Consider the following 16286-nt stretch of genomic DNA (forward strand, 5'->3'; position numbering starts at 1 on the left):
CAGAACTGTTGCTGCAAATGTAGCAAACAAAAAAAAGAGTGTGTGCTTAAGACCGCACGACAGAAGTGACAACTTCGATGACGCTCGTTATTGATTTTAAGTAATATGTATTTCCATAAATTATATTACTTTGTAGTATTTGGAGGAATAAATAGCAAGGCATAAATAATTAATATTATTTAAATCCAATTGTGTTTTTAAATAATCATCAAAAAGCTGCATTTTTCAATAGAATCTGCAAATACGTCTGCTTTTAGAGGTAAACACTCTGGCAAAATTTGTAAGGTATTTATGTCAAGGCCGATTTAGATTACAAAGGTGGAAGAACAACTCTTTGGAAGAATTCTGTAGTAAACCCTGTTTGCAAATATGTTTGTTTCTTGATGTCTATAAATTCATTGTTCGATTAACCCTATTTGTGCTATTTTGTTGTATCTTTTGGCTAGTGTTGTGGTTTCATGCCTTCTGCCTTTTCAACTCCTATAAAACATTTTTCTGAACTTCATGTTTCTTGCTGACCAATTAGTTTTTATCTGAAAATATTCGTATTAATCAATGCAATTCATTGAAAAGTCTGATTACCTTTAGTAATCCCCAGGTTTTTTCGCATTTCTCTAACTGACAAATTGCCATTTCCTTCATTCTTTATTTCTATTGAGAATTGCATGAGGTGATTTTGAGGTTTTGACACTGAATGATCTGTACCTGGACATAAGCCCACTTTTCAACAGGCGTGATCACAGCATGAGACAGACGTTTTTAGTTTCTTCCACTATAAATATTAATTTCCGTTATTAATATTGATAAATACATTGAGATCATTGCTTTACCATCATTGTCAAGTTTAGACATTTTCACATCAGGTTCACACCACACTAGATGGTCAACATCAGGAGCAAAAATTAAAAAAATAAATCCAAATACTCGCCTTCCACAATTGTTGCTGTCTTCTCTGCATTCAATCTTGTTTACCTTAACCTCACTTATATTAAATACTAACACTGTCAAATATGAATTTAATGCTCAGTGCGCAAGCGCTAGGACTCGTTCGCAATCAACAATTCTCAATTCACAACAAATTTTACCATTTTATCGGTCTCCGTTATTCTGAAGTTACAGAACAACAAATTTGTCTCCTAGATTTAAAGGCCTGATAATATCCGATCTTTTAACGTAGTTGGTCGATACAGAATAGCTCCTAATAAACATCGAAACACTATATTTTTCAATAGAAACTGCCAATACGTCCTCTTTTAGAGGTAAACAGACAGGCAAAATTTGTGAGGTTAGGTTTCGATGTTTCAGTTTTATTTTCTTGACGATGGTTTATTATATTGCACAGAACACAAGTTTTCATAGCAACACCCTGTATTATGATAATTTGTCCATTTTCCTCTTCACATTTTGCTACACAAATTTTTCCAATAGATGAATTGTTGAAGCCATATAATTGAGAATTACCTACGTATTAAATCCTACATCCATCTGTAAACTTACAACATTTGTCATGTCTTAAATCTCGACTCCCGAGATTTTAGCTTGCCGTGTCGTGCTGCGAACGACTTTCGCTTGTACTGCGAACGATTTTACCGTGTCGCATGAAACTAATTCACTGCCCGGGAATAAAATGTATGTAGTGCGCTTAAAGAAGTTTTCACTTGAAAAAATAGAAATGTGCAGCGATGCTAATTTCTGATCCCAATTATGAAAATCGGCTTTACGAGTGTTGTTTGAAATAAATACTTCTTTAGGCGCACCACACGGCAGTGAATTAGTTTCATGCGACACGCTCAAATCGTCAGGCTCGACTATGCGACACGCTCAATCGCTCGTTGATCCTTCTTGCCAGACTCACGTGCAGCGACAGGCGGCACTCGCGAAAATTTATTCCAAATCGATTGGGTACAAGCCTGCACACAAACTGCACCGATTCCGAATAACTTCACTCGTTGAATTCCTCGCTGTTTATTTTCTCTAACGCAGATTGATTGTTTATCTAACCGATCAGCGATTCTACCTTCTTTTTGAAACATTTATCACGCTGTAAAGATTTATATCTTCTCCTTTTGCTCATAAATTTTTTCACCAGTTCGCTCTGTTGTCGGAAAATGTAATATTTATTAAAACGTGTCCACAATTCAAAACTGATTTCTTGTTCCGCCCATAAATCTTTTAGTCTCGTTTTTGATGTGCTTTGATTTCGAAATTCGCTTGAGCCCCGTCGGTTGCATCCGAATGTCGCATTACTCGTCTGAAGGATTACACAAAGAGATAAACTGTCGAGGAAACCGGCGATTTCCTTTGCGATTGTTTGTTGTTGCGTGGGTGTTGAGGGCGGTATTGGGTTTTAGGGCACACGAGGCAGGGTCTGAAGTGCAGGATATGTAAGATGAACGTTCACCTCGACTGTCAGGACAAGGCGTCCAAGTGTCAGACGAAGGCGAGATTGTTGAGGCGCCAGAAGTCGACGTCTGAAATCGAGACTCGAGTTCAGGACGCCGCCGCCGAAGACGAGAGTAAGTAGAGTAGTTTTGACGGTCTGACAGTTGACATGTTCCGCTTGATGATGTACTTTTTGATATATTTATAGAAAAAAATGAAATGTATTCAGGGATGACAACAATTAACAGGCAGTTGTCGATGAGGGATAACAATCGACTGTATCCGCCCCCCAATGCTGTCATAGGTACAGAAACAGACGTGTTGGGTGTACTTAATGCTTCGATCATCAATTAACCTCAAGGTCGGTCGGGGGGGCTTGGCGAGTAAACGGGCGAAGCCTCCCCGATCCTCCTTCGACTAAAACATGTCCATATCGCTTATGCCTTCGTGCCCGAAACTGTATTTGAAAACTTTCCCAGAGAGTCCGGAAGTGGATCAAATATACCAAGTCCTGAAGCAGGCGACGGAAATATCGAATAGCAAGCCACGCGTTAACGTGGAACCGGCTACACCCGGTATAACGGTGGACAGGTCCGCCAATTCGAATCCGGGAAGTTCGGGCAGCTCCGGACAAAGTCTAAACCGTAGACCGGGCCCTCCGATACAGCCTTCTAGGGCTGCCGGCCCCAACTTAGCCGTTATCAATCCTGCTCCCTGCTCCACTAGCTCAGGTTTGTCACGACTAGAGGTCTTGTTGCGGTCGCGACGACGCCTATCTAGGCTAATTATGCATGCTTTCTCTCCATTCTTCCACATCCCCCACGGTGCGCTCCCGACATCCTCTCGATCTGGGGGTTCACTCTTTCGCACCCTAAAACAAATTAATTTCTAGCGCGGCAGGTAAGTACCCGGAGTGCATCAGCTTGAAGCAATGTCATCTCATGCCCATCTCTGAACCACTCTGATCGGAAAGCTCCATCCCGCAGTGGGATGCGCGCTTTCCCAACTAACACCGCTAACACAAATTTCACTAACTCTAACACGAGTGAGGGTGCGTGTTAACACGATGATTTTTTTCGAATCTTGAAAGTTTTCGCCGTTTCTGCAAAACGTTATTGTACATAATTCAGACCGCAGACAAGGAGCCCCAGGCACTTCCGAAAGTTCGTCGATGAGGCGTCGCCTATTCGCTGGAATGAAAAGCCTGACTGGCTTTGGTTCGCGCTCCCGGCACGGTTCACCAGGTCATCGCTCCATCTCTCTGCCGGAAAGTACGCGGCTTTATGATTTTTGATGTCTTGTTAGTTTTAATGGCTGGAGAGGGAATCCACACCGGTCCCGTCATTATCGTCCGGATTTTGGCGGGGCTGCGCTTTGGCCACTGTTGCACTGCCGTGTTATGTTTGGTGTGCCCGCTGGACAACCCCGCTCGATGTTACCCCCTCCCAAGAGCTTTTCCCACATGCTTACAGCCGAGTAGATGTGCTTCACATCAACTGACCAGACAATCTCCCGATCTCAGCACTACTCCATTCCATTCGAACAGTTCTTATACTCTATCCGAACAGAATTTCTAACACAATTTTGTACAAATGCAGTTTGGCTTCAAGTAGATTATATTTTTGTTTTACTCGATCGCTCTTTTCTTTGCCCGTTTCTTTTTTTCTTTTTCCTTCCTTTTTGTTTCCTTAGTTTTTTGGTTTGACTAGGCTGTACTTGCACAACGTGGTGGTGGCCTCACACCGACGATCATTCCGCTGATGCCGTGAAGGCAAACGCCTTCAACTTAATTGGACCTTCATTACGACTCCTCCAACTAGTACTAAGTCTCGGAATCAACTTTTAAGAGGAAAGTTGCCAGCTGTAAACTTCCCAGATTAGGGTCACGCCACTTTACGCCGAAAATATTTATGACCAGTGATAAATTCATTCTCTACACCGACACACCACGCTGATTTGTACTTTGTAATCGAAAAGAAATCCATCTTGATTTATGGACTCGCTTGGCCATGCACGCAAGACCATCCAAATAATCTATTGTAAAACCGTTATGACGCCGATCTACTAAAATATTTACGACTAATTCCTGACTTGCATGATTTTACGGGGCGCATCCGCCAAAATGCCTTTTTATTGTTTCAGGACCGCAGTGACAACGCCTGATAAATTTTAAAGCTCGTTCTCCCATTTTATTCCCAAATAAAAATTTATCTCTTCGTTTCTTTCCTAACCAAACTAAACACACAACTCTGAAATTGTCCAAAAACACAAAACTCGTTTAACCGAGACGCACCCCAACTCCACGGACGCCTTTTCACCCACAATTTACAGAAATGAAGATGCAAAGCCATTATTATCAATTATTTCTTTCCCAACCGCGCCTAGACCGGTAAAACATTTTATTCGGCATAAATGAGAAAAGAGGGTAGTAATTTACCTAATTTAACGCGGCAAATGGATATGCCGAAATAATTTCGTAAAAAATACGATAATGATATTTTTACGGCATTTCCCCCCACGTTTTCCCAACGCAACAATTTTATTACCTCGACGCTCTAATCAACTAATTGCATTCTTTGATCGAGGTGTATCACTGCCAATGCAGACAGGATAAAGGATCAATACTCCTGACAACTATTTGTCCCTTTGATAGTCCAGGCAAATTTATTATTCATCGGAACCGGTCGAAATTAACGCACATTCTGTGTCGCTTTTCTGATGGGAGTGTTTCGCTTCAAAAAAATTCAAATTGGGAAAGTTTGGCCGACCCGAAACAAAAATGCAGAAAAGCTTGGAAAGCTCGAAAACAAACAAATCACAAGCGGTTTGCGAAATTATTTCGTCGTTATAAACTTCAACGCAGTAACGACGGTATTAACGACCGGGAAGTTTTCTCAAATCAACGCAACGCACCGCCAACTTTAAAAAAATTTAAGCCGAAAGAGAATTAACATGTGTTGGATGTCGCTGTTGGGACGAGAGAAAATGTAATTGTGGCGCGCCGGAAGTATTGAATCAATATTTGTGATGATCTGCATCCTCGAGTGGAGTTGTTTTAATGTGAGGAGAGTTTGTGTTTAATCAAAGTTCACGCGAAACTAATTTAGAACAAAATTTACATTAAAGATTTAGCCAATTAAAGTGACGCAACGTGCACATGCAAAATAATTTACTGCGCAAAACACTACTCTTAAAGTGCGTTCGTTGTGCAACTGGTACGATTTATCTAGGTTAGTAAGGGTGACAAATATTTGGCTTTGATCGAGCTTCCGGTGCCCAAAAAAGCTCCGCAAGCCGGGGCGAACTTCCCACCACACGTCTGCCATGCATGGTTTACATTATCTTGTCAGCGATTAAACAGTAGCACAGCTGAAACTACTTTGACACTTTGTACAAGTGGGACCAAAAAAAGAGACAAATTTCATAGACGAGGGATAATGAAGGGACGCCTTTCATCTCGACCGTAATGAAACGCCACCTCGTGTAAATGCAATTTCCTTTTTTATTCTGAATGTAATAATTTCCACTGCGCTATCAGTTCCTCTAACAGGTGTGGACGCAAGGGAGATGGAGCGAAAGAGTAAAACAAAAACAAAAAAAAAGACAACGGCTTGAGAATTTTTAACGGCACTTCCCCCGTTTGACGAGGTCCCCGCGTCGGGGGTGGCTAATGTGTCATTTCGCGCGCGGGGGTTTTCGTGAAACGGCGGGGGATCCCGCGCAACCGACCAGGTAATCCCATTCTAAAGTCCAACTTTTGTACTTGAATTTTCAGAACGGAATTCCCAAGATGCCTCTGGTACGCGTCCTTTCGGACAGCCGTTGTGCATCGGTCCGCAAATAAACGACAAGAACGGCCTTGACCTACCTCCCACCCCTCCGTCGCCCTCACCCTCGAAGGGGAAGGCCCAGCCCATCCTAAAAAAGGGCGCCAAGCCCAAAAAATGAACCTTTCTACTGTTTAATTATTGTTAATTAGTTCTATCGACTAGTCCTACAGCGAGTTGCTCAAATTATTTTTTGATTGTTTTGTTTACGTTTCGTGCACATTACTTTTGTTAAATCCAACTGTGATAAATAAAATTGCGAGGCTGACCGTTTCTTTGATTCAAATCGTTTCACTTCGAACCAGTAAGTAGTGGCGAGTTTGAAAAAAGCGAAAACTTTAACAGTTTGTTGTGGTGATTTTATTTTTATTAACTGCGAGGCAATCCCCCAGAACACGTCCTCGTCCCTCGACCGCCTCCGATCACTTCTAGTTAAATGTGTGTTAGTAGTGTTGCATTACTAGGTTTACACGTGTGCTTGTAGTGTTTATAATTGTCGTGTAAACGTAGTAATAGTACAGTTTTTGATGTTGTTTCGTCAGGGACAAGCATGAAGTCTTCTCCCAGTGCTGTGACGTTTTGTCTTAACATGGGAAGCAACGATGATGGCGGTCTGTATAAATAATAAACGAGAATTTTAGAATCGTAATAGGCGACTTCAAATCCACGACTTGAGGCCGCCTTTCACAGTTCACTTGTAGCTGAAATTGATTGATTAGTGAGACCCCTTCTTAGTACAGGTCGCCTCACATTTTTCATGTAGTCACTTCGACGACACAAGAATTTTGAGCCAACCTGTGATACATTATAGAGACCTCTCTTGTTGCCAACACCGACCCCTCGCGACTGCTCTCACAAGAACAATCCGGGGCGGGGTCGAGTGTTCGCACAGTAGATTCCAGTAATTCGTAGAAACCAGCACTTGTCGAGAACACTGCACTTGATGGTACCGCATGTTGTTGCCCTCTTGTCTTGTATGAGAATTGAGTACGTGACGTAATGGAAATTTCTGTTAGCTCCCCATTCGCCGCGCCGTCAAAAATTGAACTTGAGAATGAAGAGTTTGTCGTTGGACTCCCCCGAGAGCACCGAACACGTTCAAAGGAGAAAACACCACGGGGCGAACGTGGCGAGCGACCCCCACTCTAATCAGAGTTCGTCATCAAGAATTCAGTGTATGAAGGAGCTTGATTTGTGTTGTTTTCTTTTCTTCTAACAAAAAACAGATGATCTGACGGCTTGTTTAGTTCTTACAGTTGCACCGCTCTTTCCAATGCACCCCGATAACCAACCAGTTTATCGTTCTGTTTACAATTTTCTAACTGATGCATGCTGTTCCCAGTTGCCATTCCTGCAAGGTCTATTCACAACCACCACGTAACTCGAGGTGACCTCAAAGCAAAATCAAGTATGCATTTTGCAATTTTCCTATTTTCTCTTAGCACGACACCCAAGCCGGCTCCCTCACTAAAGACTGTTGTTTTCGTACAGCTCCTTCGAGTCCGGTGCACAATCGCCGGCTGCTCTCGGCGAAAAACATCAGGATGTCCTCTGTCGAACTCCCAGATGAGAACGACAAGAGTCCTTCGTCGGCGAGCACTTCGCCTTGTCCGAGTCCTGTCGGAGCGAAAGTAGCTCGCCTCGCCAAAACTCCCTCACACTCTTCTAATTGGTGTGTTTTGCAGAAGTCGCATCGTTTATTACCCACCAACTTGTACGTAGTTCTTTACAACTTCAAGTCGCGCCATCAGGACGAGCTCGACCTGAAGGCTGGCTACAAAGTGACTGTAATTGACACTTCAGATCCGGATTGGTGGAAAGGGAAGTGTTTGGGAAGGGTTGGCTTCTTCCCGTCTAAGTACGTCTCGAAATTATCACCGGGGGAGAAACCGCTCCAGGTGAGGAACACATCAAAAGGTATCTCCTGGTATTCGTCGCATCACGCTCCCGATTAGATTAGCTCTATCTGGAAGCCGCTCGTGCACCTTTCTTGGGAAATTGGCGACCGTTATCGAATTGAAAAGTTATTCCTCGCCTCGACGCCCCCCGAAATTCTCAACTCGACGCGCGTGAATTTTTCTATAACTCTATTCTTTATCTTGGTCAGTGGTCTTGGGGAAATTTTCAGCCGTCAAGTTGAATTTAGGGATTTTTTAAAGTTCCCATGGAAAAATGCGTTGGTAAACTCTGTCCACTCATAGATTGCTTGACATAAATGTTACTAAAATGTTCACTCTACGCCACAATAAATAAATCCGGCGGGAAATTTTAAAAAATGGAAAGAGCAGGTTACACGTGATGTTTTATTATTATTCTGCATGTTTGCACTTAGGAAAGACAAAAAAAAACTTCAATACAGTAGGAGTAATATATTAGGTTTTATTAATACAGGGTATTTCACAAGTGATAATGTGCCCGACGGAATAACAAATGCAACCCACAATACATTTTCGAATTTCCGAAAAAAGCTGGCTACTAAAATTAAAATATCCAGCTTTTTTCGGAAATGGCTAAACACAAGCAAGAGATTATTTAATATTTACTGCATGAACAAAAATTACCTCTGCATCATTTTCGATGTTTGTAATTAGATTCTTGAGGCACGCACTCACTTCCAAATTTAAAAAAATCAACAAAAAATCGCAACGGAACAGATCAAAACAGCAACACGATCAAAACTAATAACTTTTAAAACCAGAGAATCGCAAAACAAAGCTCTAAAGATGAAAAATCGGAAATCTAAATGCTTAAACCACTTGACAGAACTGACAATTTCAAATTTGAAATGTCATAATTTATTTTTCGCGTGGGTTTCGTAATAACCAATGAGAATCAGTGGGGCCTGGGGTGAATGCTTCAAGATATTACCAACATAATCTATGATACTTTCTTAATATTTTAATGTTAGGTATGGTTTGGGGAAAAAATGCATTCTATCAGTGGACGTAGTCTAGTTGTTAAAAAATATTCAAATATTACAATAATTTACTTACAGAGACGCCGCAAAGTCTTTCTATTTATTATTTTCCAGGTTAAATTGCTCATGATCATGATTCGTACGCACCGACACCGAAACATAACCTCAAATGTATCATCTTCACATTGCATCGTTTTCTAAAATTCTAATAACTTACTTGGGAATTTCAAAATGTTCTAGACCGGCCACACACTTTCCGGTCAAATTAGGTCCGGTTTATGGTTTAAGAATCCGTTTAATTTCTCAAACCCAAACTTCTTTGAAATATTGCCCGGCACGGGACGGGAATAAATGTTCGGTGGGTTTGACAGACGACGGACGCCGATAATTTTCAGATCGGGAACGGTTAAATTTAAGAATTGATGTGTACGGCTTATATACAGGGTGAGCAACAATAACTATTTCAGTTGGCAATAAAAAAATTTACATTAAATTTTCAAGACTGAATTGTACCTATTTCGGTTTGTTTTATTGACACTATTGACAGCTGGTATACATTTCATATTTAAACGTCTTGGTTTTTGTATTTTTTTTTATTAATAAAATGGTTTTCTCGTTGGAACATGACATAAAAGTCACCAAAAGTCACCAGAATTTATTGCCAACTCAATCAGTAATTGTTGTTCACACGGTATTTACATTTCGCGATATAAGATCGCGAGATTTGGACATAAATGTTTGACGAAGATTCTGAATCTGAATGACAGCGATGACAGTTAATATTTGCTTTACACCACACAAAAATTTGATGGACCACTCACCAAGATGAGGAATGGAGTCAGGAGTATAACACAAATGCGTTTTGTCAGGTGACCCACAATTTACAAGTGTCAGACGGCGACAACGGCCTGATGCTGCTAAGGGACCAAATAGTGATACAAATTGGGGAAGAACTGGATGGGATGGTGATGATCCGTTCCGGCGACAACCGGCAAGGAGTGTGCCCCGTCAAGTTCCTCCAGGAAGTGTGACATCGCAGCGAAGTAGCTTGCCAAGCCACATACACTTGCAACTGCTTAACAAAACAGACCCCGCCCCCCAACACTCTCAAAAAAATCTACTACCCCAACCCCTCCAAGATAATGATCCAGAACAACGTGCTCCTGTCCAAACAGAACAACAAGAAGAACATCAACGCCGGCAACATCTTGCAGTATTACTACAACAACTTCAACAAGAACACGTCGAAGCAGACCAACGTGTACAACAACAACGTCCTGCAGAGGCGGCGCAACGAACTGGCGTTCCTCCACGGCAAAGCGCCCTTCTCCTCGACGAAGCGCCCCCTGTCCATTCGCCTCTCCACCCCCAAGCACGTCGTCAACTTCTTCAGCAAGCCGTTCCGGTCCGACTCCCAGAAACGTCCGCTGCTGCTGCAGAACGCGTCGCACCACTCCAACAACCCCAACTTCAAGATCATACCGAACAAGAACGGTCTCAAGATATCGTCGATATACACCATCAGCGACAATGTCGACAAGTTTAGTTTGTACCGAAAAAATTTGTATATCTCATCGAATAGTAGGCCTCTTTTTGTGAGAAAGTGAGGGAGTAGTTTCACCTATTTTTGTAAATGTTACCTTTCAATACATGTGATCAAAGAATATATCAGCACGTCCTCGTATATCTTATGAGCACTTTATCGAGTTTCTTTCCTTGGGGGAGGCGTCCGGACGTCCGGTTTTGCTTCGTGACCGCCCGAAGGAAAATGCAAGTCCGGACGTGTCCACTTCGTTGATTAGCTTTGTTCTTTGTTGTTACCGAAGAGGTTACGAGAAGCATTTATTTTGATAAAAAAAATAAATCGAAAAAAATGTAGGTACGAAACCGAATCCATAATGAAGGCTTCCGATTTATGATTTCTTACACTCTGCGTTAGATACATTCCAACAGATGCTTATATCGTTAGTGGTTATGATTATTTGCGAGTAACCGAGATAATAGAGTAATTATGTTAAGGAATTGATCATTGAATATATCATATATATTTAATAAATGTTATATTAGAGATTATTTGAGGATTAATAATAATAATTAAATGTTGAGTAATAAATAAAATATTTGTGCAATATAACACATCATTCCAAAGACTGCTTTGAAAATGTGCTGTATATTCGTAGGCGAGCGAATGGATGCGCGAATAAGTGTGGACTCAGCCTAACTCGGCCTTGAACTACGCCGCCAACACCCAAATTGGCCTAGAGAAGCTTTATATTTTGTAAATACGCGACGTTACTGTTGATAATCGTTTGTGACTCAATATTCCGTTGATATGCAGCACAATTTCAGATTGTTATGCACACGACCAATTTAAACCTTTAGTATTATGAATTAGTCAGTTGAGTTGGTTGAAGATTTGTTTAGATGTTTGTATATCATGACCATTATAATAATGCAACACAAAACAGGATCTACACTCGTTATGTATGTTTACGAAACTTAGTTCACTCCCTGTGTTACCGCGAGACGAGACACAAAAGCACATTGTTGAATACTGGATGTGTAAACTAACCTCATATTTAATAAAAAAAATAACAACAACTGACGTATTTGTTGTCCGATAACGAACCCCGAATCAAATTATTTTTCAAGTGCCATCGATAATGTTGGAACGCCAATCCTAGCCGTCCCCAGTGCCACATAAAAAACATGTGAAAAATAAACGAGAGCGAGTCGCGTTGATGTGTGACGTTTTTTATTCAAAATCGAACACACACTTTTTATAGACACTTCCGGTGGAGTTATTTTTAAGGGCGCCAATCGATTGATTCAATCCATCATTAAATTATTAGGACCAGTTTAAACTTTGGCAATTAAATCCGGTGTTAAATCAAACAGAAATAGTTGAAATGGAATCGTTGGAAACTTTATCCGGTGCTCCGATGCGTACGTTGCGAATAATTTTATTACTGCCGGGAGTCGGATACAAAGACTTCTCCCTTCAGACGACGATAAATGTGCCTGTTACAAGGTAGCTCGTCGAACAAGCTTTTAAATCTAAAATGGAAGTCGTGATTTAGACGATCACTAGCATTAAATCCTTCATCATACATCAACGTGATTTACTTCCATTTCCAAAATGGACGATAGATAAAGGAAATGTGTGTCGAACACAGCGGAATGGAATCTAAACGCTGGTATAAAAAATTGTATCGATTCAATTTCGTTAACGCGAAAAAGTAATTACTGAAAATCTGCTTTATCCTTTGCAGACATTTATTTTTGTACGAACGGGAATGGAATTCGGAGAATTTGTCACAGCTAGCGATAAACACTTAATTACTCGCACCACCTGTTCATTAGAGAATTATTTTAAAAATTCTTGTGATAATGGTACGCACCTGTAGAAATAAGTATGTTATTAAAGCATTGTGTAAAAAGGAGTAAATTATATTACTTATGATAATGTAACGATTTTTTAGTGTAGTTAGTCTTCCTTTTCGTTCTCGTCCTTTCATGGCTGCAACCAGTTTAACAGCAATGTGCATACAAGAAATCTTTTAACCCACACGACATAAAAATTAATTCTCTCCAAAAACAATTTAGATACCTAATATTTAAACGACGTTCTTCAATTTTATACCTATAATCTAGATATTTTTGGATGCAACATCAACCATCTCTTGTAGTCTAATTTTCAAGATTAGTATCAACAATAGAAGTATTCAGTATTTTTCGTGTCATGAAGAAATTTTGAAATCAGGAAATGTAGATATCAATTCAACGTATGAGTTTGTTACCCGGCGCGTCCGCCATTTGTGACATTTAATGACAAATAAAAGTAACTGGTTTTCTTGGAATGCTGAGAAAGAAACAGAAAGAAGGAACAAAAACAATTTTTAAGTCAACTCTAGCTCAGTACGAAAAACCGATTGCGCTATTGTTACGACTTAATAAAAAAACAGTTTTTTAGTATCACATACGAGATAAAGACAGGAGTTTTTGAGTTTAATTTGCCAAGTCGAAGTGTACAAAACATTCTTTCAAGACTCACTAACAGCTCAAGAAACAAAGCAAAAAAATTATTACAGATTTTATATTGAAAAATTGATTGAAAGATGAATTGGTAAAATGAAATTAAATTGATTGATTTCAGTTGTAGTATGCATTTTTGTTTTAAACAATTAATTATTTTGAAAAATTAAAATGCATTTATGGCATTTTGTCAGGCAGAATTGGCAGAAAGCTGTCACAAAATTACAGGAATCTGTAAGAGTTGCGAAAAGTTCACGTTTAGTCATCTTATTTAATCATTATCTTACAGTTTTAATACTTCTCAACTTGTAAAATACTTCCGTTGCATTATTTTTCCCTTAAAATATATATCTATTATTTTATTTCGTATTTTTTCCACCAATCTTAGCATGAGAAATTTTGAGGTTATGTTGTCGATGACCTGTCAAAAACAGTAGTGTTTTTTTTGAAAAAAAAAACGAACGATGGATCCAGAAAAGCCCCACCTTCAATTCGTGCCGGTTTCCTCGTTCGTCCAGCCCAGCTTTTGGAATAAATTGTACGAGCTGAAGATCAACATCGACAAATTGGATGACAGCGAACGAGACATTTGTGGTTTCTTCGCGAATACATCTTCAACTTGGACCACTCATATTGTAGAAGTTGACAGCACCTCGTTCAATTCGTAATCATTCTGACAAAATTTAATCATTGAATTAATCCGTGTTTGTAGAACGTTCAACAAACAAAATGATAATGTCCCTTTCCACGGTCAAATATTTAACAAGAACACCATTGAGCAGTTTAAAGACTGTGACAAAACTGCGTTGATAAATCAGGAGGGCCGACGATTTTTGGACGATCTGAAGAGCGGGAAAATCCTGGAAAAACCGTCAATGCTCAATTTCTTTTGTATTCTGTCATTCAGTGTAATTTTTTTGTAGTTATTGATACACTCTGACATCATAGTTTTTCAGGACTTAAAAAAATACCATTTCTATTACTGGTTCGCATTTCCGGTGCCCCACAATCTGGAAATTACCCTAGATGGGGTTTGTCCCATTTCTCAACAGTTCTCAAAAGAACAGGTTTGCTTCAATTATATATTTTTTATCACTACATCACTAATTTTGCTACAGATTGCAACTTTGAGTGAAAATTATCTCCAACTGGAACCCCACCAAAAAGCTTATTTTCTGTGGCACCAGAACCAAACCCAGTCTCTCCAGTCCAAGCTCAAAGACATTACCGATACAAACCATGAAGAATATTATTTTGCTTTTGCAGACTACATCAGTGTAGGGAATCACCCCAAATCACAATTAAAAAATTACATAATCTTTCTGTTGCATTACTGGTTAGTCTAAAAAAATATTGAAAAACATGAACTGACTCCGATTTTTAGCCCCTTTCTGGGAGGTAAAAGCGTTAATTTCTTGTTGCTATTCTTGGACCGGAAATTATCGTGCTCCCCGAGTTTAATCTATAAATTAACTTTGCCCCAAGTCAACGCGACCATTGAAGACATTATTTACGGCGGCGGCGACAACGCTTGGGCTGGGTGGGAGAAAAACGAAAAGAACAAGTTTGGACCGCGCTTCTCCAATATGAAAGCCACGATGGACCCTCAAGTGTATTTGCAATCTGAAATCACGCCAGATTCTTTGTTACTCTTGTGGTTTCAGACTGTTTGAGGAGAGTGTTGATTTGAACCTGAAACTGATGAAGTGGCGCCTGCTCCCTGAGATAAACTTGGAGACTATAAAACATGTTAAATGTCTTCTGCTGGGGGCGGGGACTTTGGGGTGTTCAGTCGCGAGGAATTTACTGGTATTCTGCACCATCCCCAAATCTAGATCGTAATCTTTATTAATGTGTTGCAGGGCTGGGGGGTCAGGAATTTCACTTTTGTGGACAACTCAACAGTGTCATACTCAAATCCCGTGAGGCAACACCTCTTCAACTATGACGACGCCATCAACAGCAAACCCAAAGCGCAAGCAGCTGCAGATAATTTGCGCAAAATATTTCCCTCAATTGTATAATCTGTTCACATAATTGTGGAGATGTTTCATGTATTTAAATTCCAGAATTCTCAAGCTTGCCAGCTCACCATACCCATGCCAGGTCACAGTGTAGGAGAAAATACAGTCGAGTCAGTAAAAAAAGATGTGGACGACTTGACACAACTTATCCAAGCCCATGACATAATTTTTCTTCTGACCGACTCTCGCGAGAGTCGCTGGTTGCCTACGCTACTCGGACTGTTTTATAAGAAAATCATAATAAATGTAGCTCTAGGATTTGATACTTATTTGATAATGAGATATGGTCGCAAAAACGGCGACGCTGTTGCCAAAGTAGAAGCTTCTTCGACTCGTTTTCAAAAAATCTCAGGGACTGAACTGGGTTGTTACTTTTGCAACGACGTAACAGCCCCAGGAAACGTAAGTTGGGTAACACTTTAACGCAGGTTTAACCAGCGCGTTGCAGTCACTCAAGGACAGAACTCTTGACCAACAATGTACGGTCACTAGACCAGGGGTGTCGTCAATCGCGGGGGCTCTGGCTGTAGAATTGGCGGTGTCGTTAATACAACACGAGCAAGGTATCGACGCCCCCGCGTTCTACAAAACGGGCCCCCAGCCCGATTTGAGTTTCGATGACGACCACGGGGGCATTTTGGGGGTTGTGCCTCACTCGATCAGAGGTTTTTTGTCTAGTTTTACACACGTTTTACCTGCGACGCCTAGGTACAACCAGTGTATCGCCTGTTCTGACATCATCCTAAAAGAGTATGAATCGAAAGGGTTTGAGTTTCTTCTGGAGACTTTCAACAGCTCCACCAACCTGGAAAATTTAACAGGACTCAGTGCGCTCTTTCACGAAAGTAATTACGTCGACGTAAGTATATTTAGTTTTAGTTGTTCGAAAGTCTAACTCACTGGTTGTAGGTGATGGAAATTAACGACGAAGACTGGGAGGGTTAATTTTTCGTCTGTCATATTAGATGCACTGCTTTTACAGCCGCCGCTGCTCATGATATTAAGTACAAGCTTTATTTATAGCTTAATTCATTGTTGTCTTTTTATTTAAATAAAATATTGCAATCGATTGAGATTTTAAATTTGAAACAATTCGTCGCG

General features: G+C 40.4%; 2 protein-coding genes and 1 long non-coding RNA gene across 14 annotated transcripts in view; 2 read left to right on the forward strand and 1 right to left on the reverse strand.

The window, feature by feature from the left end:
* The window catches only part of Stacl (Stac-like), a 64418-nt gene extending 52691 nt beyond the window's left edge, over positions 1–11727 (forward strand). For 5 of the 12 annotated variants that reach the window (XM_069040958.1, XM_069040960.1, XM_069040962.1 and 2 more), the window contains 8 exons: positions 2352–2516; positions 2862–3113; positions 3513–3653; positions 7226–7384; positions 7552–7617; positions 7701–7840; positions 7895–8107; positions 9996–11727. In XM_069040958.1, coding sequence (XP_068897059.1) covers positions 2352–2516; positions 2862–3113; positions 3513–3653; positions 7226–7384; positions 7552–7617; positions 7701–7840; positions 7895–8107; positions 9996–10157 — 1298 coding nt within the window. In that variant the 3' untranslated portion in view covers positions 10158–11727. Of the gene's footprint in view, positions 1–2351; positions 2517–2590; positions 2687–2861; positions 3114–3512; positions 3654–6157; positions 6478–7225; positions 7385–7551; positions 7618–7700; positions 7841–7894; positions 8108–9995 lie in introns of those variants that run through there. The other 7 variants (XM_069040964.1, XM_069040961.1, XM_069040966.1 and 4 more) reach the window with 7 other exon arrangements.
* Positions 161–2335, reverse strand: LOC138125572 (uncharacterized). The gene is made up of 3 exons (XR_011157487.1): positions 831–2335; positions 583–772; positions 161–533 (listed from the first exon to the last, which is right to left on the reverse strand). It is a non-coding gene; the product is annotated as an uncharacterized lncRNA (long non-coding RNA).
* A 1794-nt stretch (positions 11728–13521) lies between the features above and the next one.
* Atg7 (Autophagy-related 7) lies at positions 13522–16254 on the forward strand. The gene is made up of 10 exons (XM_069041979.1): positions 13522–13825; positions 13874–14069; positions 14118–14228; positions 14280–14497; positions 14546–14773; positions 14826–14970; positions 15024–15179; positions 15231–15587; positions 15634–16044; positions 16095–16254. Exons 1-10 carry the CDS (start codon positions 13626–13628, stop codon positions 16128–16130), a joined length of 2058 nt encoding a protein of 685 aa, XP_068898080.1. The 5' UTR covers positions 13522–13625; the 3' UTR covers positions 16131–16254.
* The last annotated feature ends 32 nt before the right edge of the window (positions 16255–16286 follow it).

Source organism: Tenebrio molitor, chromosome 3 (assembly GCF_963966145.1).
Source record: "Tenebrio molitor chromosome 3, icTenMoli1.1, whole genome shotgun sequence".
Lineage (NCBI taxonomy): Eukaryota > Metazoa > Arthropoda > Insecta > Coleoptera > Tenebrionidae > Tenebrio > Tenebrio molitor.